Raw genomic sequence first — 25,197 nt, 5'->3', positions numbered from 1 at the left:
GGAAAGTCGCCACAGCGCCTGCCCGTTTGTTCCCCTTTGGGTTTTCGTACCACTGCTCTCCTCACATGTAGCGGTAAACAGTGCATTTACATAATGTGTTTCTGAACCTGAGCGGGGATTGTTTGGCCCAGGATGGGATTCTCAGAGGCGAGACTTGTGAGCCGGCGTTCGACAGACAAGCTGCAGTGTTCTGCGTGGGTTTATTAAAACACAGACTATGTTTGCACGGACGGAGACTCTGGGGGGAAGTTGCTATGCCGTGGTATCGTCTTCCCTTCCTGACAAACCATTTGTCGTTTTAAATTCAGCCATCAGTGCAAGGTATGACTTCCCTGTTTGCAAGTCAATGAAATGAAAAGGAGGGCGGGTGGGGTGGGGGCAGGGGGAGGTTCCTCATCTGTCCAAGCAATATATTGTTTAATCTTTAGCTGCAAAGACTTATTGATCATACTTGAAAATGTGATATGTTCTGTAATTGGCTTTGACGGCTAAAAGCTGCCATAGCAGACTGCCAACCGCCAAGGATGTGACCGCTCGCAATATAAATAAATAAATACACAAATAAATAAAATGTTTATTTGCCCTTGTGTATACGAGAAGGCCACTTGCTGGTTAATGGGATGAGAAGGGACTATATTATTTTATAACCGCAAATAAATGTGTAATACCGTGTTGGTTTTCATTTTTTAGTTGTTTTTTAGCTTGCGGAAATAGAAGCAAGCAGCTGGGTTGAGTGCACACTCCAATCTGCTCTGAGACATCCACTTGCCAGCGACATAACCAACGGCAACCCGCCAGGATTCACCAATCACAACTCTCAGGCTCCGCCTGGTCATTATGATAACTTGAGCCGGACTTGTCTTTGAAACAGCGGTCAGACGTTGAGCATGACTCACTAGCATAAGGTAATCTCCCTCACCCAATTAGTTAATGATGGTAAAATAAGACATAGAATGCATCTCTTAGACCTTTGCGCCATGTGACTGCCATGAGCAAACACCCAAGCACCGTGGAGACAATTTACAATGAGCACTCTAAACTGGCCAACCCACCGGCACAAATTGCCTGGTGGCATCTGTGTGTCTTGGTGTAGCAGATCAGCGCATCTTCAAGCAGCGGTGTGGAAGCAAAGTGGCGGAATCAGCCGCTGGTGTGTTTTCTCGGAATGAAGCCTCAACCACAACGCTCTCCCCGAACGCGCTTCCCCTCTAAGCATCAATGAACACTGAATAGCTTTGTAAATTTCCCCGGAGATTCCGGTGGCCTCAGTGATTTAGGGGTGGAAATTGTTCGAATATGATTTGCAGAACACGGAAAAAAAAAAGAAAACGCCCTCCTTATTTTCTTTATTTTTTACCCCTTGGCCTCTCATATTACAAACGATTAGCCTGGAGGAACTGACCGCGGACAATGCCAACCTAATCAGCCACAAACAAATCTGGCCCATCTCTAATCACATGGGCACTGCGCCTAATTCTGAAGATAAACAGGAGGCGGAGGTGCCAGCGTCTTGTCTTGTTCTCTGGAGAGGTCAGTGGCTATTGGAAGGTGGGGCATGAGAATCCACGAGGTGCCAATTAATCTCTCCCCTTGCATTTAAGAATCTCTAAAAAATGATGCCAACTTCAAATCATCATTCATGGCGTTATCTGGTAGATGCTGAGCACATCTGGTGAAAAGAAGGGGTTGGCAAGCTACGGCTTGTGCGTCATACATGCCAGCTGGGAGAGGCTCCAGTGCACCTGTGACACTCGTGAGGAAAGCAGAATAGGAAACAGATGGATGGACGGATTTTTTCCATATGCAGAAAGTCACAACAAAATGTTGAACTGGTGAACCTAGTTGCAAAAAGTTGGATTTCCGGTTACAGTGGCAAACACGTCCTCGATTTTGTGTCATTGAATGGTGAGTTTTGATAGGTTCACCAGAAATAGCTCCATATGTCTCCACATTTTGGTGGGTTTTAAAAGTGAAAAACTACTTTTTTAACTCATTCACAACCAGACGTGCAAAAATGTTTCCACTCCAGTACCAGAGTTTTTTGGTCATTGTCACTCGAATTCTTGGATCCACAGAATATTGAGTTTTGACTGCCTAAACATCCAAAACATCGTAAGAAATTTTAGACTTTCTTTCTTCATCAGAAAGAAAATAGTTAATTCCAAAATTGTATCAGTCTGGACATATATGGGATATATGATTGAAATGAGGGCGGCTGTCCAAAATACAAAGCAATTCATACATATTGATTTATATAGCGCTTTAACAACAGTTTAAACTGGAACAAAGCGCAAACATGGGGAAGAGGTAAAATGCTGACCCCTTGTGTATGGAAAAAAAATTGCCAGACGTCTGGCCAGCGATTTATGAGCACTCAAGCAAGGAAAAACAAAACCTGAGCTAATTTGGAAATGACGCTCTTTGTCATATTTTCAATTCCTGAATAAATTTGTGAATGGCAGTAAATGAGTTAAGTTGTAAAAAGCGCAACATTCAATTTCATCGGATAGGAACCTTGATTTTGTTTCAAAGATTACCCTGTTCCTTATATGCCGGTGCACCGTATATATAAAGTAATACTGAGCCACAACAGGTCTTGCAATGACTGTAAGCAGCCACTGACTCCATTTCACCCTGTCGAAGAGTAGTGTGTAACCCCAGCCTCTACTGTAGCGCCTTATAATGTGGTGTGCCTTATATTTGGAAAACTTCTACATATTTATATATTATATTTGAAAAACTATTTTCATAATAGTCTGGTGCGCCTTATATATGGACACAGTTTGAAAATACACCATTCATTGGATGGTGCGCCTTATACATCTGAAAATGCCTTATATATTTTCCAGGAGAACGGTTTGAAAAGAGTGTGGTTTTATCGGACTGCTAAAGCTTGAATGATAAAAGCAAGTATACTCGCTGCAACGTTCGAAACAAATATTCAGGCTAATTGGCAGTTTCCCATTTGTTTCCCGTGACTTGTGACAAGCAGCAGGGCCACGACGGATGTTTGGCATGAAGCTCATTACAGAGCATGGAAATGCCAATCAAAATCATGGAATAGAATAACTTTGAACAAGACGATAGTTGCGTGTGCGCAAGCAAATTCCATTGCATAATTTAGCGTAGCAATGATAAATATGATAAGGAGGGATTTGCTAGTGTCTGAAAGTGGTGCAGTAAAATATGCATTGGCCCAGTTTTCCATCTTAAATGAGCTTTTTTTCCTCCCAGTAAAATATATTCCGCCTTCGATGAAAAGATTTCTTCAGCCGTCATCTGTACTTCTTTGAAGGTGTCCAAGAAACTTTGTCAGCAACTAAAGTCTTACTGGTAGTTTGGGCTCTATATTTCATCGATGGACCACTCCTGTACGACTGAGAGCTTACACAGACGTATATTCCTCCTTCTTTACGATATTGTTGGAAACAGTGTACCTTTAAATAAAGTGAAAGATTGGTTGCTTTATTGGATACCAGAAATCTTTTATACTTCTCTGCAGGTCATTACACCGCTGGCATTTTTAGCACATTGGACAGGAGACGCTTGAAAAAGAGCAATCAATCAGTAGGGTGCGTTTTTCATCAATATTTTTCATGTCTAAATAACATCATCCACCCCGCGTCTTTGATTACAGTACAATGCAGAATAGAGGCCTTCAGAATGCATTAATGGCCACCGGATTTGCATTTATATTGGATTTTTGGCGTGGAGCATACGAGAACCTGAGATGGAACAAACAAAGAGCATATATGAAACACATTTGTTGCCCGTAATGGAGTACAAGCGAGAGAATGAGTGATGCCGGTCTGAGCAAAATAGTCTGTTGCGATTGAGCCCCCAACAGAATCAAGTATTAGGACGCGTGCGGCGCTGGGATTTTGCCGTAGGGAGAGATAAATCACAAAGCTATTCATCGGAAGTCAGTACTCAGTAAACTACTGTACAATTCAGACCTGCTGAGCGCTCCTGTTTTTGGTTTACAAGCCGCACATATTAGGCATACAGTTGATGTGTTGCATGCCCGAGGCTGCACACCTTACCCAGACAATGGCAGGAGTGTGAGACAGTTGCGAGTTGATTGATGTCAAGGAGTAGACGTTTGACACAAAAAGAAACAAGACTTGAGCTGAATCCCAGGAGTTATCAGTGCTCTATTTATATGTGTTACTATTGCGTCTATGTTAAATTACTAGTTGTTTGATTTGATGTTCCAAATCCCATTGTTATGTTGTCATGAAGCGATCTGAGTCATGTATGGATAATGATAATGGCAGCAATACCGTTTTGAAAGTACACCGAATGAACATTCATGACAAATAAACAGCTCGCAGCAAGAACACTCATTTGGATAACTGGTAGCTGTTTACCAAAATAAGCGCTGCATGTTCATCTTACAAATATGGGAGGAAACAAAGCTACCAATGTTCCTGGAAGAAGAAACAAGTACAAAAGGCACAAAGTGATATGAAAGGCAGATGCCATGATTTGGTCAATTTGTGTTGTTTAGAGCACAATCTTGATGGAAGGGTGCATGTCATGCAATTTCAGATGTTGCTTAACCAGGAGAAACGGTCAAAGGCCCAAATTTACGGCTGTGATTTTCAGCTTTTGGATGAATATGCCTATCCCAGGCGTCTTCGGCCACTTGGCGGGGAGCACCCTGAATACGTTCAGTCAATCGCAGGGCACACAGTGACAAAAAAAAACATTCGCTCTCACACTAACATCCGGGGACAATTTCGAATGTTCAATCAGCCTGACATGCATGTTTTTGCAAGGTGGGAGGAAACCGGAGGACCTGGAGAAAAGCTGTCATTTCATCAAGGCTTTGTTTCGAAGATCACATTTGCTGTCTTGTGTAACAAGTTGAGTCATTTTTGGAGAAGCACATATTGGGAGTATGTTTAGCAGTTGAAGAGATACTGTCTGTTTTCTGCAAAGAGGGCTAACCAGAGTCAGACAGTCACAATCAACACAGGAAATGATGAAAAAGAGAATCATTTGTCTATTCTGCTTTTCCTCAGTGGGTTGCGGGTGAGCAAGAGTCCATTCCAGCTGGTGCGGGGTGTTATTGGGACTCTCAAGTAGTTTTGGGGTGCTTGGTGAAGCAGATTATAACTATAAACAATTCTGTTTTTGGATCACGAGGCGCTTCGGACAACAGCGGCGCCTTCGTTGTGTCCTGTGTTTTTCTTGCACTTCCCTCGGCGACTGAACTAAACATGTTTTTTTTTTGTCCTTATCTGCCGCGCAATCCATGCCACTTTGCTTTCGTGGGCAAAAATCCACAGCTGTAGGCCAACTGATCGTCAGCCACCAAGAGGGGCGGGAAATTAGCTACGAAACAGGGAGAAGCGTGAAGGGAAGTGACGGGGTTAAGTGGTGACTAATTCACCGCGTGGGTTGCTGCCACCTTCCCACGAGACTGTGGCAATCTCCACAAGAGCAACAGAGCACTCAGCGGAAGAGACGGCAGGTCTTGCCGTCGTCGTCTAGCATTAGATCTGTCTAATATAGTGAAAGAGCATCTAAAATGAACATGTAATAATATTTTTGAACAAGCTGTCATGCTGGTCATGAAGTTAATGGAGTTTGTGTCAGGCGCTGACACTTTAATCCGCAGCCATGAACGTCGCCCATTGAATTCTACCATTCCCAGGTTACATTTCCATATTTAAATGCTATATATGGCATTCTGAGCTTGTTAACTCCCTGTTGGAGGTTTTTGTGTTAAATCCAGACATGGCTCTGAATGACTTTTCTTTTTTTTTTCCTTATGTGAATCAATTACTTTATTCAAACTTTCTAATTTTCCAATTTTGAGGATTACTTCAGAATCTGAAACGACTCTGAATCAGTTGTGCCACCGAGTTGAGGTTGCTATCTATCTATCTATCTATCTATCTATCTATCTATCTATCTATCTATCTATCTATCTATCTATCTATCTATCTATCTATCTATCTATCTATCTATCTATCTATCTATCTATCTATCTATCTATCTATCTATCTATCTATCTATCTATCTATCTATCTATCTATCTATCTATCTTAGCCTAGCCTAGCAACCTCAACTCGGTGGCACAACTGACTCAGAATAATAATGCAGCAGCCATACATGAAATGCTTTAAGGCAGCGATAATCTTGAGCAGCATTTTCCATGCATGAAATTTGTAGATGCTTATCACATGCACAGTGAAAACAGCAAATGGCGGGCCGATATAAACAAGAAAGGCTTTGCCATGTAGGCAGTATCCGTACAATTGGCTCAATCCTTAATCACCATTCTTCAGTGTCATAGGTCAGTGTGAATAATTCCTATTCCATAATAATTCCCCCTTAAAAAGGAAAAAAAAAACAGCAACAGCATATGTCACATCATTATATGACACAAATATCATTTATTTCCCACTATACATGTTATTCATTTGCCTTGCATTTCCCTTTTCTCACCTCAGCAAAGAAAAATGCTGGCCGCTCATCCGTCAGCTCGTGCGGCAGCTGGTAAACGCATTCAGCTTGATCTCACATGAAAGTGAACGCTGTGTTTACAGCACGAGACAACATGCCGCACTCTGTCTTCACAACATCAAGAAGATAGCATAACAATGTCCGACATTTTCACTCTTTTGTCGAGAGTAAAAGCGAGTCATATGTTCTGTGGGACGTTCACAGTGTGAACTTTTATTACCTTTTTTACCTTGTTCGTGTACGTTGCAAAAAAACTGAAACGATGCAAACTGTCAGGTCATTGACAAAAATGTCAATGTTGACAAGTTATTTTGCTTTTCAAAACTTGGGAAGTAATAATAATAATAATAATAATAATAACAACACATTTCTAACGTTTCTTACGCTGAATTGAATTTCTATCGTCCTAAAACTCAATATTCTGTGGGTCCTGCAATTTGAGTAAAACTGACAAAAACCATGGCACTGAAGTGGCAGTGAATGAGTTAAAAAGTAACATTTTGTTTGTTACAAATCACAACAGTCAGACAATTTTTTTGTCTTGTTATAAAGGCTCAAAAATTATTATTATTATTATTATTATTATTATTATTATTATTATTATTAGTTGTAGTAGTAGTAGGAGTAGTAGTAGTATATATGAATCTATGAGATTTGCCTATTATGGCATACTTCCATCTTAATTTCAATGTACTTTCTGAGACCTACTTGAATTTCTGAACTCAGAATAATGCTAATGTGTATAAAAAATCTATTATAAATGTTTGGTCTACAGTAGTGCTTAAATAATTTGGCATTATTTGTATCCAGCATCCTTTCTCCAATGACTTTGAGAACCCAAATTGTGTTTTTAATGTTCTGATGTCGGGGCCATTTATATTCATGGAGGCAGAGGATGTTAGCAAGTTAATGCGTGTGTGTGTTGGAAGCGCGGGCCCAAAAAAATTGTCTACCGGCTGTGCATCATAAAACCATATTCAGGTCAAACTGGCCAAAGATGCATTTCGAGGGTTCCTCTAAATTTAAGAAAAGAAAAGCAATGTCACTGAATAATTAAACTGATATTTTTTTTCTCAAGAAAGTACAGTAAAGTCTCGTTATATCGATATCGGATATATCAATAGTCCCGGTTATATCGATACTATTTCTATGCACGCACGGAGAAAATTACATGCAAACAGGGTCGGATATATCGATAGTCCCGGTTATATCGATATTTTTTCGGACTCCCTTGAATATCGATATAACGAGACTTTACTGTATATGTTGAAAATAAAAACATTTTTATCAAGCCAAAGAGGATACGCAGCCTGATATCTTGCTGGCATTTATTCTGATCTCCGGGGGCTCACACAACAGAGACTTGCTAAGTGGCGCGAGCAAGATATGACATGGATCTCATTTACAAACCTGAGAGCTGTGAAGTAGTTGTCATATAGAACATTTATAAAGACCACACGTACTTGGTGATGGTATGAGTGAGCTATGTAAGCAACAGCTTAAATATTATCAGAATACAAAGGCTTGAATATGATCAGAATGCATGTCAACCATGATGGGAAATCCTGCAAAGACACAACAGTTTAAAGAGAAAAATAATCAGTATATGCAGTGTGGTGGAAATGAAAAGAGACTGCAATCGATTTTAAAATAGTGTTTTTTTTGTTTTTTGTGAATATATATATATATATATATATATATAAAATGAAACACATGTAATCCATACCCCCAATGAATGGTGTATTTTGAAATGTTTTCCATAAATAAGGTGCACCAGAGTATAAGGTGCACCTTTAATAATAATAATAATAATAATAATAATAATAATAATAATAATAATAATAATAATAATACATTTCATTTTAAGCGCCTTTCAAAGCTCTCAAGGACACTTTACAGTCACAGACAAGCATAGGTCTTCTTCTTTTCCTTTCGGCTTTTCCCTTCAAAGTACTATAATAAAATACAATCACAAGTAGAATACAATAAATGAAATACAATTATAAATAGAAACAAGAGGAAGAGCTACACATAAAATTCCATAAGGTTTTCAAAATATAATATATAAATTTTAGAAGTTTGCCAAAAACGGCATACCACATTGTAAGGCGCTACAGTAGAGACTGGAGTTACACACTACTTATTCTACGGGGTGGAATGGAGTCGGTGGCTGCTGACAGTAGTTGCAAGACCTGTTCTGCCTCAATATTACTTCACATATAAGACACACCTGCGTATAAGACGCATGGTCACCTTTTGAACAAAATCAAGGCTTTGGGTGCGCCTTATACACTGGAAAAGACTGTATTTTCTTCACATAAAATTCTACGCCTATCGTGCCCCCAAAGAAGACAAAATTGCATTTTATACTGACCAATATTTGTTTTTGTTTTTTAGATAAAAGCCATTGACTAAGAGCACATTCAAGAAATACAAGATGTCAAATATGGGTTCCAGGACTGATATCACCAAAGCTATCTCAAACTAAAAGCAATCCCCCGTGAGATAAAAAACTGATCTAAGCTGGAACCTTTGGAAAAAAAAAGTCAAGGCTTTTAGGTGCACCTTATATATGGACCAGAAAATACAGGAAACTGTGTGCATGTGGCATACCAAACACAATTAATGCGCCGCCTTCCACCTTGTCGACAATGCAGACGAATCAATTATGTCTCTCTCGATTTACGTCACCAATAAATCACATTGCCACTCTGCCTCGCTTTTATATATGACATTACGTTCCATATCAGCAATGGCACAGAGACGGCTCTGGATCGTAACTGAGGTCTGGAAGCAAGGCAGGGGTCAATAAACGTGATGCAGCGGTCATAATTAGCAACATTTAGTGAACAAATCAAATGCTGGTTGTATTATTCCGGTGTGTCTGATACCCTTCCACGATTATAATGATTTAAGAAAAAAAACAAACTTCCAGTATTGTTTCTTTGACCTTTAGGTAATGAGACACAATGTAGACAGATGTCAGGCCAGGCGCAATATTGCCTGTCATTCCGTTTCCCTGCCGCAATGTTTACTGATGCTCCCCTTGCTTGGCTTGTAACACCTTTACGCTGAAAATAAATGAATAAAAATTCCATGACTGCATAGTTGGGAAGGGGGGTAGGGATTGGGGGGGTGACAGCGCCGAAGTAAAAATATATAAATCAAGCCCGAGCATACAGCTCAGGTCAAGCGAACCAATACCTGACCTCTCTCTTGTTCTGTTTTTGTGTGTCTACCTATTGTTCCGACCCCCCCCCCCCCCCCCCCCCCCCCCGCGCGCGCACTGTAGCGTGTGATTAAGATGCATTCTATAATATTTGGAACACTTCTGGCCAGATGAATTTCACAGAGGGGATTTCACAAAGGCATTTCAATTGCGTCTGTGTCTGTGTGATTTATGGCTGGACGTTGCCTCCTTATTAACATGAAAAAATATCCACCCCCCACCCCCGCCCTTTGTGTATGCCGCATAATACATTGGCCGAAACTAGAGTTCGAGTGGTCGATGATTACGATGGTCTCTTCCTAAGCAGTCTCTGTTATTACTGCCCTCCAGGGAACGTTAACACAGAAACTTGCAATAGAAAGTATAATAACAACACAATAGTAAAAAGAAGAAAAAAATTAAGGGAGTGCCAGATGTTGGCTTGCTTCATTCCACTGTAATTTAGCGAGACAAAAGAGATGTATAATGCAGATTACTAAAACATCTGCTCGGCTGGGAGGCGCTTGACTTATTTGCAATGTTTTGACTCTGTGACTGGATCAGCTCCACTGTATGAAAATGAGTCAGATGTGCCATCAACAACTGTGAAGGCTGCAATTAAAGTCTGTGAAACAAAAAATAAACGCAAATGCAAAACAAAAAAGAAACTAAAAACTTATGTCCACTAAGAGCAAAAATCTGCATTTATTGAACAAATGGAATAATATTGTATATTTAAAATAATGTACAATAGTCAATGTGAAATTCAAAACAACGTGCGGTCAGGTTCATGGCTGGTGAGGCACTGACGTCATCACAGTCAGATTTACAAACATGAACTCTACAGAGTAGCTTATTCACCATTTGATTGGCAACAGTTAACGTGTTTTGTTTAAAATGTAATGTCAGCTTTCTGTATATATACAAACTATAGCATAGAAAAAAAAGAATAAAAAAACGTTATATTGTTCTCCTTCCTCAACTGCTACAGTGTTACCTTTACTTATAAATGAAGCCCATGTGCCACTACTTCTGAAGAAAGGCATCGATAACTTCTTTGTAGAAGCCTTCCTTATCTTTCTTCAATTTTAAAAGTCTCTGTCTCAATGGAGATCACTGCCAGTGAAGAAAGTCGTCCTTGATCAGTCCTGTTCCGACTGTATGTTTTCAGTCTTTTCAGTGCTGAGAATGACCGCTCCACTGATGCTGTAGTAAGGAAACAGTGAGCACGAGCTGGAGCAACTTTGTCGCCTCAGGAATAGTTTCAATGAGATCCTTCTTGGCCAAAAAGCTGAGAAACTGTCCAGGAGATTTACCTCCATCCCTCACCGTTTGTGAGCTATGCAGTCCGGTGTTGGTCTTCCTTTAATTATCTCCTGCTTCGATTGAAAGTCCAGTTTAGAAAATTCTTTCAATTTAGATATGAAAATAAGGCGAAGCAACACGAAAAAATTACTGGATGGTTGCACTTAACTTGCTAACTGTTTACTGTATTTTGCTGTCACTAATTCTATTATTCTGCAGCCGAGGAGTTGCAAGAAGAATCTCTGGAATCACCAGCGCCCCCTGTCATGAGGCAGGAGAACTGTGTGCTGCACCTATGCACATAGTTTTGATAAAAATAAAACAAAATAAACACTGTAGTACAGTGTTTATAACGTACAGTGACTGTACATTATATACACCAGCTAAACTGTGGCAATGAATGTGACACTGAAGCCAAAGTATGAAGAAAAAAAAAAGATCTGATGATCCAAAAGACACAAGCTCATTGATGTAGCACGGCAGAGATATTCTGAAGTCCACAAAACCATTTGGTTTAGCAATTTACAGAGAGTTGCATGGAAAATAAGTGGGAGAAGCTTCATTACGCAACAGGACAATGACCTAAATATCCCGCTAACACAATTGAGGACTTCATCTGCAAGGGGAAAGAGGAAGATCTTTGATTAGCGGACCGTTAAACTAATAGACCATTTATTTCCCCTTCATATAAGAGTTGAGAGAAACAAAGAACAACTGAAATTAGCAAGAGTCAAACCTGGAAGATCATAGCAAATAAAAAATGCACCCGTTTGGTGGTTTGATGTAGTTTTTGCACGTTAGGGTTGTACCAAAATAATTTCACTTTAAATTCATAATTTCCCATCCCAATAAGTTTATTCCCTTGAAAGGTCGGATGGCTTAAAAATAATTTAAAAAATGTATTTCTGCTTTGTTGTTGAACAAGCCTGCAAGCCCCTTGCTATTTTTCTTCAACCACGTCCCATCGATTAAAAAAAACATATACAATGTACAAATGGGCAAATTCTATGGTGCAACATTTAACCCAATTACCTTTGAAAGGAAGAAAATACACGAATACAGTATAAAAACCCAATCACATCAGAATCATCTTTTTTTGGCCGTGGTTGTTAAACAACACAAAATAAAATTGTCTGGTATTAAAGGCTACTCTAATATTGCAATAATAAGGAAGTACACAAAACAAATGCATGAAATTATTTTTTGAAGTACCCAGTACCATTAACTGTAGTACCCCTTTGAATGTGCAATTATGCCGAAAGTCCTTGAGCTCTTTCAGTGCCTGTGGAATATTGATCAATGGCAATTGTTCAACTATGTCGAGAGCTGGAGTGACAGTGAACATGGTGGTCATAGTGTTCCACTGTGCGCGCAAATAAATAAAAAAATACATAAATAAATAAAATGAATGAGGTCTGAGGTGTCAAAGAAAAAATCAATAGCATCTTGTTTCTGTCACGATTTGCAAGGTAGGGTAGGGGGTGGACCCCAAAAAAGCAGGCAGGAGGGAGAAGCATGGTGTATTAGACATGTCAGGAACAAAATGTCAAACAAAAAAGTCGTCAGAACAGAAAGGTCCAAAGTAGCAAACAAAACCATGAGTTAAAACATGACAAGACGAAACCTGTCAGGGTGAAACAAACAATGACCCGACACTGAATGGTTGTGCCGGGAGTCCTAATCACCTGCCACTGATTAAAACGACCAACGCCCATACAGCTGCAGGCGTGGCCCTACAGTGACACCCGTCGGTCGCAAATTGAGTTTCAGTGCCTCAAGAACGAGTCGACAGAAAGCATCGAATAATACGTGGAGAGAGGTGGTGCGTTAGTTGACGGGATCCTCATTTAGTGTGTCACAAAAAAAAGTTAAAGGAAAAGCAAAACAATTGGACTATTCTGGTCGGCCAGTTGTGACAAGAACAGAAGGACATAAAGCAAAAGAAAAATAAAAAAAAGAATCCTTTAATATTCTTAAGCAATTTTAATTGGACATTATCGTCTTTCAGCATTCACACTCATCAGACGTCCTGTGAAAACCTTTTCATGTAAAAATAGTTTGACAAGTGATTAGACTGTTGATTGTGGTTAATTATCTCTGCCGTTTTCACGCAAATCTGACATCCATACTGTACTTAATGCTCCTTTACTTGGCATGTCGGAAGTCTCTTTTCTCCCCACAGAAGCATTTTGTCAATGTGACAGTCCAGTTTTTTTCCTTCTTCTTCTTCTGCATACTAACCGACAGCCCGAGCCGACTTTGTCGTTCTTGTGTCCGCCTCTCGCGGCATTTTGAAGTATTAGTCAAGTCATCCTGAACAAATAGGTAGTGGAACAAATGACTTGAAATGAAAGGTTCATCCCTCATCAAAGCATGAAACCCCCGACGTTGTCATTTGCGACAGGAAGCGTCACCAGGCTCACACAAACCCATACAACACGTCGCCGATTCCATTAGGGCTTACATTTTATTAAGCTTTGCTTAAGTGAATTCCGGACTTTGTCCTCCATGTACATAATGCAAAACAAATATATGCGGCTTTTCTTCTTTTGTCTGGGCCTCTTTTCCCTCCCGAAAAAACAAGTCCCGTCATAATAGGACTAGTTTGCCCACTGTAACGTTTTTCTGTATTTTTCCATGCAAAGCCACAATTAAGAGAGCGTAGTGAACAGGAACGTCTCCGCGCTGTGTCAGTGTGTTTTCTTTTTTTCCTCATTACTGGATTGAAATATTATATTAGGGAAAGCGCAGGAGGTGGCTGATTCAGTGTGGCCCACTAAAATGAATGGAAATGCAATGGAAGGAATTTATTTAATTCTGTTGGTAGCTTCGTACTGTTGAAATTAAATATAATCCATTGTAGAAATAAGCCAAAGCATACTTTATTAAAAAAATAAATTGTGATGCAAAACACTGAATGCAAAAATATTTACCCTTTCACTAATAGTCTCGTCATGTTTACGCATTGTTTTCCATTGTGGGAGTTTTAAAAGCTATTGGATTGGATTTACCTTTATTCATCTTGTAGTGGAGACGTTTACATTTCACAGCAGCAAAGTGATTAAAGGAAGAGGAAAAGAAAGAAGTAGAAAAACAAAATACAGGAGCTGCTGGAAAGACAGCCATTCTCGCGGCGCCATCTTGAAGTCAAAAGAACAAAAACACTAAATAACAAATATGACAATACAAAGACACAGAGTCATTCATTTTAAGCACTTTCTGCACCCACTTTGTTACATGAAGCGTTCTAGATGAAAGAGGAGAGGATCAAAGCATCCTTTTCACCGGATGTAATGTAAAAAAATAGCAATTCAATGCTGCAAAAATTGGTCTGCAGTTGTCGTCAAGTCGACACAGCTCATTGCACCATCCGATTCACTTCACTTAAAACCACCATAATACGTCCCTCCTCCCAAAACAGCATAAAGCACTCTTGAAGACATCAACAGCAATCCAGAGCCTGAGTGTGGCAAACATTTAAACAATTTCGGTGCAAGAAAATCTCCAACCAATTAAAAAGGGAAAGTGGCTCAGCAGGATGTTTCTGGAAGCCCAAAAGCAGACATCAGAAAAAAAGAGTCCAAAGCCTTAAAGGGAAAGGTTGAGAATAAAAGTATTCCTACTGTACAATAAAAATATCAAAGTGCTTATTTTGGACAGCTCCAACCTGGGCTTTATTAGATTGAGCACCGAAAAAAACTAACTAAATAAATAAATACATTGCTTTCACTTGAGGAAAACAACGTGTTTATGATGAGGGGGAAAAAATAAAGCAAACAAAAATGTGATATGCCGCTATAAACCTTGTGAGGGTTATCAGAACTACCGACTTTTATTTGAAGCCGACAAGAAGTCATCATTAAAGCCGATGGTGTTACAGTCTTCAATCAAAATTGAAGGACACCTTAACAACAGCAGAAGGTGGAACAAAGCACGACTATGGAGAATAGCCATGGAAATGCTGCCCTATCCTGGAAGGGATAAAGCATTAAATATTTTTTTGCCATGCCTCGTTTACAACTCGCACCCAATTCTATTTTAGGTAGAACATTTTGTGCATTATACTCAAATACGGTAGCTAATTCCCATGTTACATGAGTCTGAAGTTATCTGAGGTGAAAATGGGGGGGACTATACAATAGGCAAATGCTGCCCTCTTGTGGGAGGAAAAAACACAAATTCGGGAATGGTGCTCCACGTCCCAAATAAATTCGGGAATGGCAGTGAATTAATTAAGATATAATTGTTTATATTCAAATGTTTCTGACATCATTCGCTCCGGAAAAAGAGTCCGGAGCGCCTCTGTAAATCGACAACATGCAATTGACTAATGCAAGAGAGTCCTGATACTTTTATATTGCCGTCAGCCTCGAATTCAACATTCTAACTGCCTTCGAGCTTCAACAGGCCACAAGGAGAACAACAACATGATGCCAGCTGTGAGAACTTGCGATAGATCCACAAATGCTGCTATGACAACATGAAGGTGCCTAAAAATGTTGCAATTCAAACGATGATTCAGAAAATTAGTTTTGAGATCATTGTCTTCTTATGCTCTAAAATATTTTCACCCATAGATGGTTTAAAAAATACAAATAATGGTCAAATGCCCATCCAAATTGCAGACCCAACCGCCATTTTCCCCCATTCAATCTATTTATTTTACAATCATATTTGGCTAATTGTACTGTAAGTAAACACTTGGGAAATCTTGACTCGCATCCGAATAACGAGCACAGACATGCTGAAGCTCAAAGACATGAAACTCTGCGCACTTCCGCATCCATATTTCATAACCAGTGAGGTAAATGCCTGCTGCGCATGACAACGGTATACATAAATACTGCATGCCACCTGTTTTCGTAGGCCGGAACACAAGCACAATGTAAGCAGTCTCTGATCTTATTCTTGTTCTTGCGAGAGAACCTGAGAGCGCAAAAGTCATTACGATGAAATTCCCCAAAGGAAAACATTGCCAGTGAGATTTGAGCATTGTACAATTGGAGTAAATTTATTTATCCTTGTCATCCTGTACATTTTCTGTCGCCCACCGATGCAATGTAAACCCCCACTAGTTTCAGGGACCCCGCAAAGTAATAATCACCTATGTTCCCTTTTCCTCCCTCCCATGCAGCCTTTCGTACCATTCGTCTCCTTTTTATGTGCGGCGATAGGTCATTAAAGTGGTCTTGGTGCTCTGAGGTAAAGCACTGAATCATGTCTCCCCATTCCATCTGCTGGCATACTTAATCTGGGGCACGGGGGCCACCGCCCATATGGCCTCCATTTAAGGTTTTATATAACAACTGGCAGCCAGGGGGATTCACTGGAAAAGAATCGGACGGCAGTGCACACTACATGCACAATGAAGTGGTGAAACAAAGTGATGTGTGGACATGGTCATCTCTCACATTTGATACGAGAATGTACTCTTCTATTTTTGCTAGGCAAATGGTTGAGTCGAAAGGAGTACCTCAGGGTACGACATTGAGCCTTTTGCAGAAGTGGCGTTTTCGTGACTCTGCTCAAAACTGCACACAAATAAGGTAGAGTGACGGTTTGGATCGGAAAATGTCTGAAATCTTTTTATATGACACTTAGGTCCAAATTGACTCCAGGGTGTCACACGAAGTACGTCTAATTTACAAAACCTGCAAATGGGCAACTTCACACATTTTGCTTTCCAGCAGATTATCTCTCAGTGCGCTTTTGTGATTCTGCGTATTGAAATGTAGTAATATGCATATTTGGGGGGAAAACTGAGACTCATTGATAAACAACATTTAATTTGCGGTAATAGCCACGTGTGGTTTAAGTAAAGCAAATAATGTCCTTATAAAACCAGTGTAAACTCGGCGCTCCTCTGTGGAGGCCTGATCATGGCAGCAGTGAGCAGAACACGGAGAAGGCTTGATCATGCTTGTGTGTGCTTGTGAGCCAATATTTAGTGGACGTCAACAACCATCCCCATATTTTGGATATCTATCTTGACCTCCACCCACATCTGTGGAAATATTACAACGGTTATCTTCCTCCTTATTTATTAAGTCATTCATTGCTATTCCCGAATTTATTTAAGAAGTGAAAAGCATGACGTGGAGCGCCATTCCCAAATTTGTTTGGATTGTGTTTTTTTCTTGTGGAGATTGGGGGTTGGCTGCCGATAAAGCACGCGTCAGGCCTTTTGTACAGCCGCCCTCATTTCAAGCATAGATAACTCCAGATTCATATAACTTAGGAATTAACTCTTTCTTTTCTGATGAAAGAAGAGAGTCTAAGGTTTCTAACGCTGCATTGAATGTTTATGTAGTCATAAGACTATTCTGTGGGTCCTGCTATTTGAGTGAAAATGACAAAAACCCTGGCACTGGAGTGGACACATTTTTGCACATTTTCTGAATGTGAATGAGTTAAGTCTGGCAGTGAATGAGTTAATGTCTCGTTATAAGGAATCTGTTCATGTCCACAAACTCCCCAAAAACATCAACGCGATCGTTTTGTGATTGTCACAAGACGCGCATGGGAATTTTGATGAGGATAAATCGCAGTTGCCTGACAGTTCCGTTTGCTCTTCTTCAGTCAGAAAACCCAAGTAAGCTATTACTTTTTGATTGTTGTCCTTCTGCAAAGTGTTCTTGGTGCAAAGACCGGAGGTTATGCTTTGCAAAAAAGTTGGGGAAATCAAAGCTGCCCTGCATTTGTGAGCGTGTTTGAGCTCGCATGTCATTAGCGCACTCTCCTTTATGAGGTGGACGTTACAAATGGAAAAAAAGTACACCTGCAAATCAAATGCATTTCAAGGCCTGATCAGCAGCCGCGGTTCATGCTTTGTGAATCCCCCCCCGCCCCCCCCCCACACACACTTTTTTATCTCATTTCCTTTTGACTTTGTTTTATGTATTCCATCTTTTTACACTGTGCTGGTCACAGTATGCCTTTTTTCTTTTTCTTTGAATCTCTCCGGTCCTTTTACAGTATGCTAATGGAGAGCGCTGCCGTGTACTTAATTAGTCACGTCTTGTTCCCACGTAAAAAGAACACACACAGAGTTGCATTTGTAAGTAGAAAGAAATCATGAGTTGCATATGATGTTTGTGTTTTAGATACGTATTTGAAAAGGCACTAAGTAGTTTTTGGTTGTCATTCATTTCAAGTACAACTTCATGTTTGGCGTGGGAATTGGGCATTGTAGTGCTGTCCAATGGGTTGAATACGTGGCTACTATGACCAGGGATGCGGATCACTACCTGAATCTGTTTCGGTGGAAGAAGTAGGGGGCTACAAAAAAAGTAAAAAAAAACTTACAACATAAGATTTGTGAGTCAGTTACTGGCAGCTCGGTGTTCGAGTGGTTAGCACGTCAACTTTACTCGACAGTGCGGAGTTTGCATGTTTTCCAAGGGCCTGCGTGGATTTTCTCTTGGTACTCCGTTTTCCTCCTAAATTCCAAAAACATGCATGGCAGGCTGATTGAACACTCCAAATTGACCCCGGGTGTGAGTGTGAGAACGGACGGTTGTTCGTCTCTCAGTGCCCTACGATTGACTGGCAACCGGTTCAGGGTGTCACTTCCCTAGTGCTCGAAACAGCTGGAACAGGCTCATACCTCTATGAGGATAAAGCGGATCAGAAATAACAGAGTTGCAAAATAATGTAATGACAATGCAATGCGCTACATTAAAGCAATAACAGAGGGATTTTGCATGTTTTGAGTATGAGTGTCATTATTACTAAGGAAAAAACACACCTTCCCTTTTTCGATCTGCCACTGTACATCACCTCCAAAACAATCCCTGACGGTGGGCAACAATTGAGTCGCATATCAGTCTTGATTAACTCATTGACTGCCATTCCACACTTTATTTGAGAATTCAATACCGAATTTGTTCAGGTTTTGGTTTTTCTTCTGGGGGGTGCTGATTAAGCGCTAGTCAGACCTCTGGCAATGTTTTCCCTTCCACGAGGGGGAATCGCTTGCCTTTTGTCCATTTTAGCGCTTCGTTACAGCTTCAGCTGTTGTTAAAGCGCTAAATAAATCAATATGTACTGTATGTATTGCATTGTATTTTGTACAGCCGCCCCTATTTCAAGCTCAGATAACTCCAGACCGATATAACTTAGGAATTATTATTTTTTTCTGATGAAAGAAGAGAGGAGAAGGGTTCTTACTCTGCATTGGATGTTTATGTAGTCCTAAAACTTAATATTCTGTGGGTCTTGCAATTTGAATGAAAATGCCAAAAACCCTGGCACTGTAGTGGACACTTTTTTGCACATTGGCAATGAATGAGTAAATTCGCCTTTTTATTTCCCATTTTTTCCGGTGCATTAGGCACACCTACAAGCCTTGATTTTCTTCGAAAGATGCGCCTTATATGTGAAGTCATATTGAGCCACAACAGCCACCGATTCAATTTATTCCTGTAGAAGAAGTAGTGCGTAACCCCAGCATCTACTGTAGACCTTATAATGTAAACCTTATATTTGGAAAACATTTTTATATTTATACATTATATTTGGAAAACTTTTTTTCACTTATTGAAGGTGCACTTTATATATGGAAACTGAAAATACAGCATCCATTGCGGGTGCACCTGATACTCCAAGGCGCCTTATACACAGGAAAATATAGTATCTGTTTATTTATTTTATTTCATATTTTTTTTGGGGGGGGGCAAAAAAATACAACATTCTAAACATTCATATGCTGCTCCTTCTTGTGTCTTTCGCAGACACAAGAATGAAAAGTGAAGAATGAAAAATGAATGAAAAATGTCGGCGCCGTGCGTCATTTTGCTCATTCCCGATAATGCCGCATCCAATGGCGGCTTCCTACCTGAATGCCTAATCATGCTGAGACGTTTTAGTTCCTGAATATGGCAGACACGAGCTATTGACTCAATGACAGTGCGTCTGCTTTAGCGCTTCAGCACAGCAGACAGCTGTAGAAAACCTGACACTTTTATCCTCTGGCTTATAGGTTCTACCACGACGTAACAGAGATTTCTCTATCTCTTGTTCCTCTGACACGCGTCTCGGCGCTCTCATCAGTAAACGCCGCCAAAGCTCCCACGCAAATATTTTGTAAGCTCAATATGCCAGATACATTTGTATGTTTTTCACTGCTGTCAAATGTGATTGTTGTCAGCTTAAGGGAAAGTTCAGCAAAGATTGATGGCGAAAGTGGAACATTTTAAACTTAGCTGAGAAGAAACGAAACAGTGGATACATTGCTTTGACCTTTTGCGAGCAGCCAGTGAACTTCAAATGAATTATTTGACTATTTGAACTACACGAGCGCCAAGGGTGCAAAGATTTCCAAGATGGTTGTTTGGAATTGATTCGGTGAACGTCAACGCAGTTGCTGTTTGCAGAATAGTCTACTTGTGGATTTTCTTGTCTTTTTTTTTTTAATGGGGAACAATCATCTTCTATTTGCTGACAAAAAAAAAAACATTCTGATAGGCTTCAGGCCATGGTCAGTTCAACTTTCTCTTACTACCACTTTTTACTGTCTTCAATTCAAATTGACCAACAATTTATCATCCATGCGCCATTTCCCAAAACATTGGCAGCCACATCTCGTGTTATTTTTCTGATGCCGTCCATTTTTACTTTGTCGCAGGGAATTTGCACGTTGGAAGGTGAGGAATACAGCGATCGAGAGGCGGGACCTGATCCGGAACCCCGTGCCGCTCATGCCCGAGTTCCAGCGCAGCGTCCGCCTGCTGGGCCGCAGACCGACCACGCAGCAGTTCATCCACACCATCATCAAAAAATATGGCACCCATATTCTCATCTCGGCCACCCTGGGAGGTAAGACAGTTTCGCGCCATTGAATTATCGTTCAAGGGGGACGGTAATGGGTAAAAAAAAAAAAAATAGTCATTGGTTTAGCACTTTGCTAACATCCAGGGTCATTGCCATTATTCATATTGTTCAGGAGTAAGTCAACTTAAATGAGCAAAGACAAGGGCACGGAATATCCTACTGGACCCTCTGCACCATGCCCACCACCTTTTCCAGCTTCTCCCCTAACTAAGGCAGGTGCTACCGATCGATGCGCACCAAATCCAGCAGACATTTGAACAGCTTCTCCCCTTTGCCATTAACGCTCTAAAGTTTAGAGTCTAAGCAGTAACCCAAATATAACTCTTTACAATTTTACACACCACTTACCTTCCATACTTATTTGTCAGGTTTTTGTTTGTTTGTTTGTTTGTTTTTTTTTTATAATGATACTAGAGCAGTGTGTACTCCCGGGGACAAATTCCTTGTGTGTTCTACACACTTGGCCAATAAAAACGATTCTGATGCTGAATGATTATTCGCTTCTTTCCAGAGTGCCCAAAGAGCTAATAAATTCAAACGCGCAATACTTTGATTGAAGCGAAACAGAAATCGTTTCATATATACAATATAAAAATTAAAAAGATATTTTACCCTTTCATTGACAATGGTTACTACGGTGGACAGTATATCTTGTTATCAGATTACTGGGTGCAGATTTAAAAAAAGCAAACAAATAAATAAATAAATAAGATCATAGAATACAAATGAACACATTGCGCATTTTTAAAGTATTAAAACAAATGCAAAAAATGCTTTGTGTCATTGAGTAAAAATATTATTGACCCACAATAATTTCAACCAACATTATCATCATTTATCATATATTTATTTCTTATTATTCATCATTTGAGGAATTTGTGAGCTTAGTGATGCTGCATTTTGGTCATACAAAATTTGTTTTGAAGCAAAAAAAAAAACATTGTTTACTGCCTTTGCTTTCTTTTTCCATCCATGTCCGAACCATTCCAACACTTGTTGCAATTTGACTCTTGTGATTGCCCATTAAAGAACAATCTTAGAGAGGACAATAAAGGCGCTCAGCAGGCTAGTAATCAAGAAGAAGAGGCTAATTCTCCACACGGCCACCTCCACTTTTATGCTCTCAAGAGTCATTATTATACACCCGGGTAGGGAAGAAGTATATTTTCACAAGCAACTTAAATTTGTCTGGTCAAGTGTAAAAAGTGCCATTAGCGGCTGGTCTATTTGAGTCGAATGGAAACAGAAAGAACGGTTTTATCAATTGACATTCTTGGGCGCATATGTGGCATATTTACTTAATGATCATTTATATCCGTCAAATGGCACTTTGCTGTCTTTTTCTCACCACCCCCCGACAGAGATGGCCATTATCCCTGCACAAAATGTGACATTTAAGTTTTGCTCCTTAGCTACTTGAGATATATTTGCCATCACACTTCACATTTTACCAGATAAATTTGCACTACAAACTATTTCGTTTGCTTCAGATTAAAAAAAAAGATTGTGCTCGAGATGCAAGCTGGAAAAATTGGAAAATAAATAAGACTGGAGTCCATACGCTTGCCCGCACGAAGAATACAGACCCAGTGAGGTGTCTCCTTTCAATTGCATTCTATTTTTTTAATGGACCTTTTATCAAACTAAGGCCATTGAGAACAGATTCCCATTAGTATGAATTGGCAATGAAATGCAGCTTTGAATATAGTCAAATAGAAATCGATAGACTACAAACTATTGTGAAAGTTTGTGCCCTAGTCACACCACGGCAGAGGGCGAACAAAACGTTCAAAAATGATTACTCCAACTTTTTAGTAAGTTTTTTTGGGCATTTTGTTTTGCGCTAAAATGGTGGAATACCGCTGTCCTGATTTATTTTTTTTTAAATGATGCACTTTGAGATGTCGATAAAGACGCACAAGTATAAAATGAGTACACTCCCAAGGAGCTACGTTAGCCCCTGTTTTGTTTTCATGCAAGCAAATCAGGTCACACATTTGGAATTGATTTGACCCAAAGCGTATGTTCAATCTGGTGTAAATGCTTTAAATTTGCCATTCATACAAAGACGGTGGTAGTCTTTGAAGGCCGCTCTTTCAGGGGCAAAACCGAAAACAATTTCAGCATTTTGGAACACACCAATAAAAAACAATACCCCCGTCAGGTTTGTGGTCAGGACGAACAAAACTATGAAATTCGCGCTATGTAAATGCTCTATGTAAATGTTCTTTTTCTCTGCTCGACGTCACACAGAGATTTTTGGACAATGACTGATTTACTGCACAACTGAGCTGAGGTATAAATGTGAGGGTCTGCGAGCGCTATCAAATTTACTGTGGAGGCATCATCAAATCGTTTCCATAGTTTCCATCCTATCGTAGATGTGATGACCCAATTCGACGCTGGGTCCGCCATCCACTTACTGGTTGATCTAAATAGCTCGTTGCTGCTGTCATTATTAAAAAAAAACATTCTCACAGATGAATTGAAGTGTCGCTTCATGCTGTCACTGATAAAGATGTGGTTTGCGATCTGTGGAGACCGCGCCTTTAGCATAGATAAACATTTCAAAGAGATACTGAAATGTGGTCGCACCACTGCCAGACAATGTGCAAAAATGTGTTGACTCCAGTGCCAGGTTTTTGTCGATTTCACTCAAACTGCAGGACCTAAAGAATATTGAGTTTTAGGACTACATAAACATTCAATTCAGCGTAAGAAACCATAGATTCTCTTCTTTCATCAGAAAAAAAGAGGACATTCCTAAGTTATCTGAGTCTGGAGTTATGTGAGCTCGAAATGGGGGCTGCTGGATAAAATACAATAGTATACATACATATTGATTTATGTAGCATTTTAACAACAGCTGAAACTGTAACAAAGTGGACAACAAGCACATGCTGCCCCCTCGTGGATGGGAAAAACATTGCCAGAGGTCTGACCAGCACTTTAGTGGCACCCCGCAAGTAAAAACAAAACCAAAATTTGGTGTTGGCGGTCCACGTCAACACTTTAATTATTCGGGAATGGCAGCGAATGAGTTAATTGTTGAGTTAATTGTTGTCTCATGGGCGAGGGGCAGTGCCAGTTTAGATTATTTTCAAAGGGCTCATGAATCTATTTTAACTTTATTGCTAACCAAAACAGTAGCGCATTTCCATTTTATCTGGTATTTAATCTCTACTTTTACCTAAGCTCACGTGTAATGTCATTTTGACTCCTCCCGTTTTCTTACCGTCAATAAAATGGTTTTCACGTGGACATTAAAAGCCGAGACCACTTAAAATTCTGTTCCTAACTCAAACAGCATTATTTCTCTGAATTTTTCCATCCTACTTAATTGTCTTTAAGGCCACTTTGAAGAGAGATGCATCGTAATGTACCATACGAGGAATATTGTTTACAACGAGTGCATCCTCACTAATGGACGCCCCCTCTTTCACCAGAATAAGGATGCTGCAGTCATTATACGGCTCTCATATGTCAGTTATCATGCTGTTGACTCACTCTGGTTTCTCTTTGACGTTGTACAAAATGTTCCAGGAAGTGACGGTAAGGCAAAAGGCGCGCAACTGGAACAGCGACATTTTCTCCTTCGTAAAGGCTGCTAGGAATAACAAAAGGGGGTCGACATTGGGGGGGGGGGGGGGTATGGAGGGCATTTATTTGACAGGTTGACCAGTTGAACTTCAACGCAAGTGATTGATTCAGAGCGCCGAACCTGTTGGACAGAATGAGCAGGTTGTCAAGTAGATTACTCCTTTATCGTGAACAAGCGGCCCAATATAGATTTCGGCTGAGGGGAAAGGGAGTGAAAGCGAGAGCTCATTCCACTTCCCTCTCGTAAACGCTCGACCTATGATTGGATCCGTGATACTTTCCTTGGCGACGATCCTCTGCGCTCAGTGGCACACTCCGAGAAACGCTTTATTGAAATGGCTCGGCTGGGGTGTCGGGGGGATTGTTTTGCACCAACGTGGTGGGACCTGATTTTGTGGGGATGTGAGGAGGAGCTTGCAAAATTGGTCCAGGTGTTGCTACTTTTTGTCACGTCATTCAGCACCCTCACGTTTCATTTGTTTCTCGGCGATGAACTTAAAATGCTCAGGTTTCAGTTTGTGACCAACGGGTGGCACTGTAGTTTTAATCAGTGGCTGGTGTTGGGTCATTGTTTGTTTCATCCTGTCAGGTTAATTTCATCTTTACTCATGGTTTTGTGATACTCTTTACCTTTTTGTTCTGATGACTTTGTTGTTTGAGATGTTATTCCTGCCGACTTTATTTAATACAATTTGTCAAATACGCTGCCTTTTAGATAAATCTCAAAGGCAGACTTAATTCACAAGAGTTGAATACGCTCAAATTTGGCTGAATTA

General features: G+C 40.2%; 1 protein-coding gene across 3 annotated transcripts in view; it reads left to right on the top strand.

Moving 5' to 3' along the window:
- brinp1 (BMP/retinoic acid inducible neural specific 1) overlaps positions 1–25,197 on the top strand; it is a 123,320-nt gene that overhangs the window by 32,509 nt on the left and 65,614 nt on the right. For 2 of the 3 annotated variants that reach the window (XM_089020783.1, XM_089020782.1), the window contains one exon: positions 20,616–20,806. In XM_089020783.1, coding sequence (XP_088876909.1) covers positions 20,689–20,806 — 118 coding nt within the window. In that variant the 5' untranslated portion in view covers positions 20,616–20,688. Of the gene's footprint in view, positions 1–20,615; positions 20,807–24,487; positions 24,563–25,197 lie in introns of those variants that run through there. The other variant, XM_089020784.1, reaches the window with a different exon arrangement.

Source organism: Hippocampus bargibanti, linkage group LG18 (assembly GCF_051943395.1).
Source record: "Hippocampus bargibanti isolate YZ-2025 linkage group LG18, ASM5194339v1, whole genome shotgun sequence".
NCBI lineage: Eukaryota > Metazoa > Chordata > Actinopteri > Syngnathiformes > Syngnathidae > Hippocampus > Hippocampus bargibanti.
This window is presented reverse-complemented; position numbering and strand designations above follow the sequence as displayed.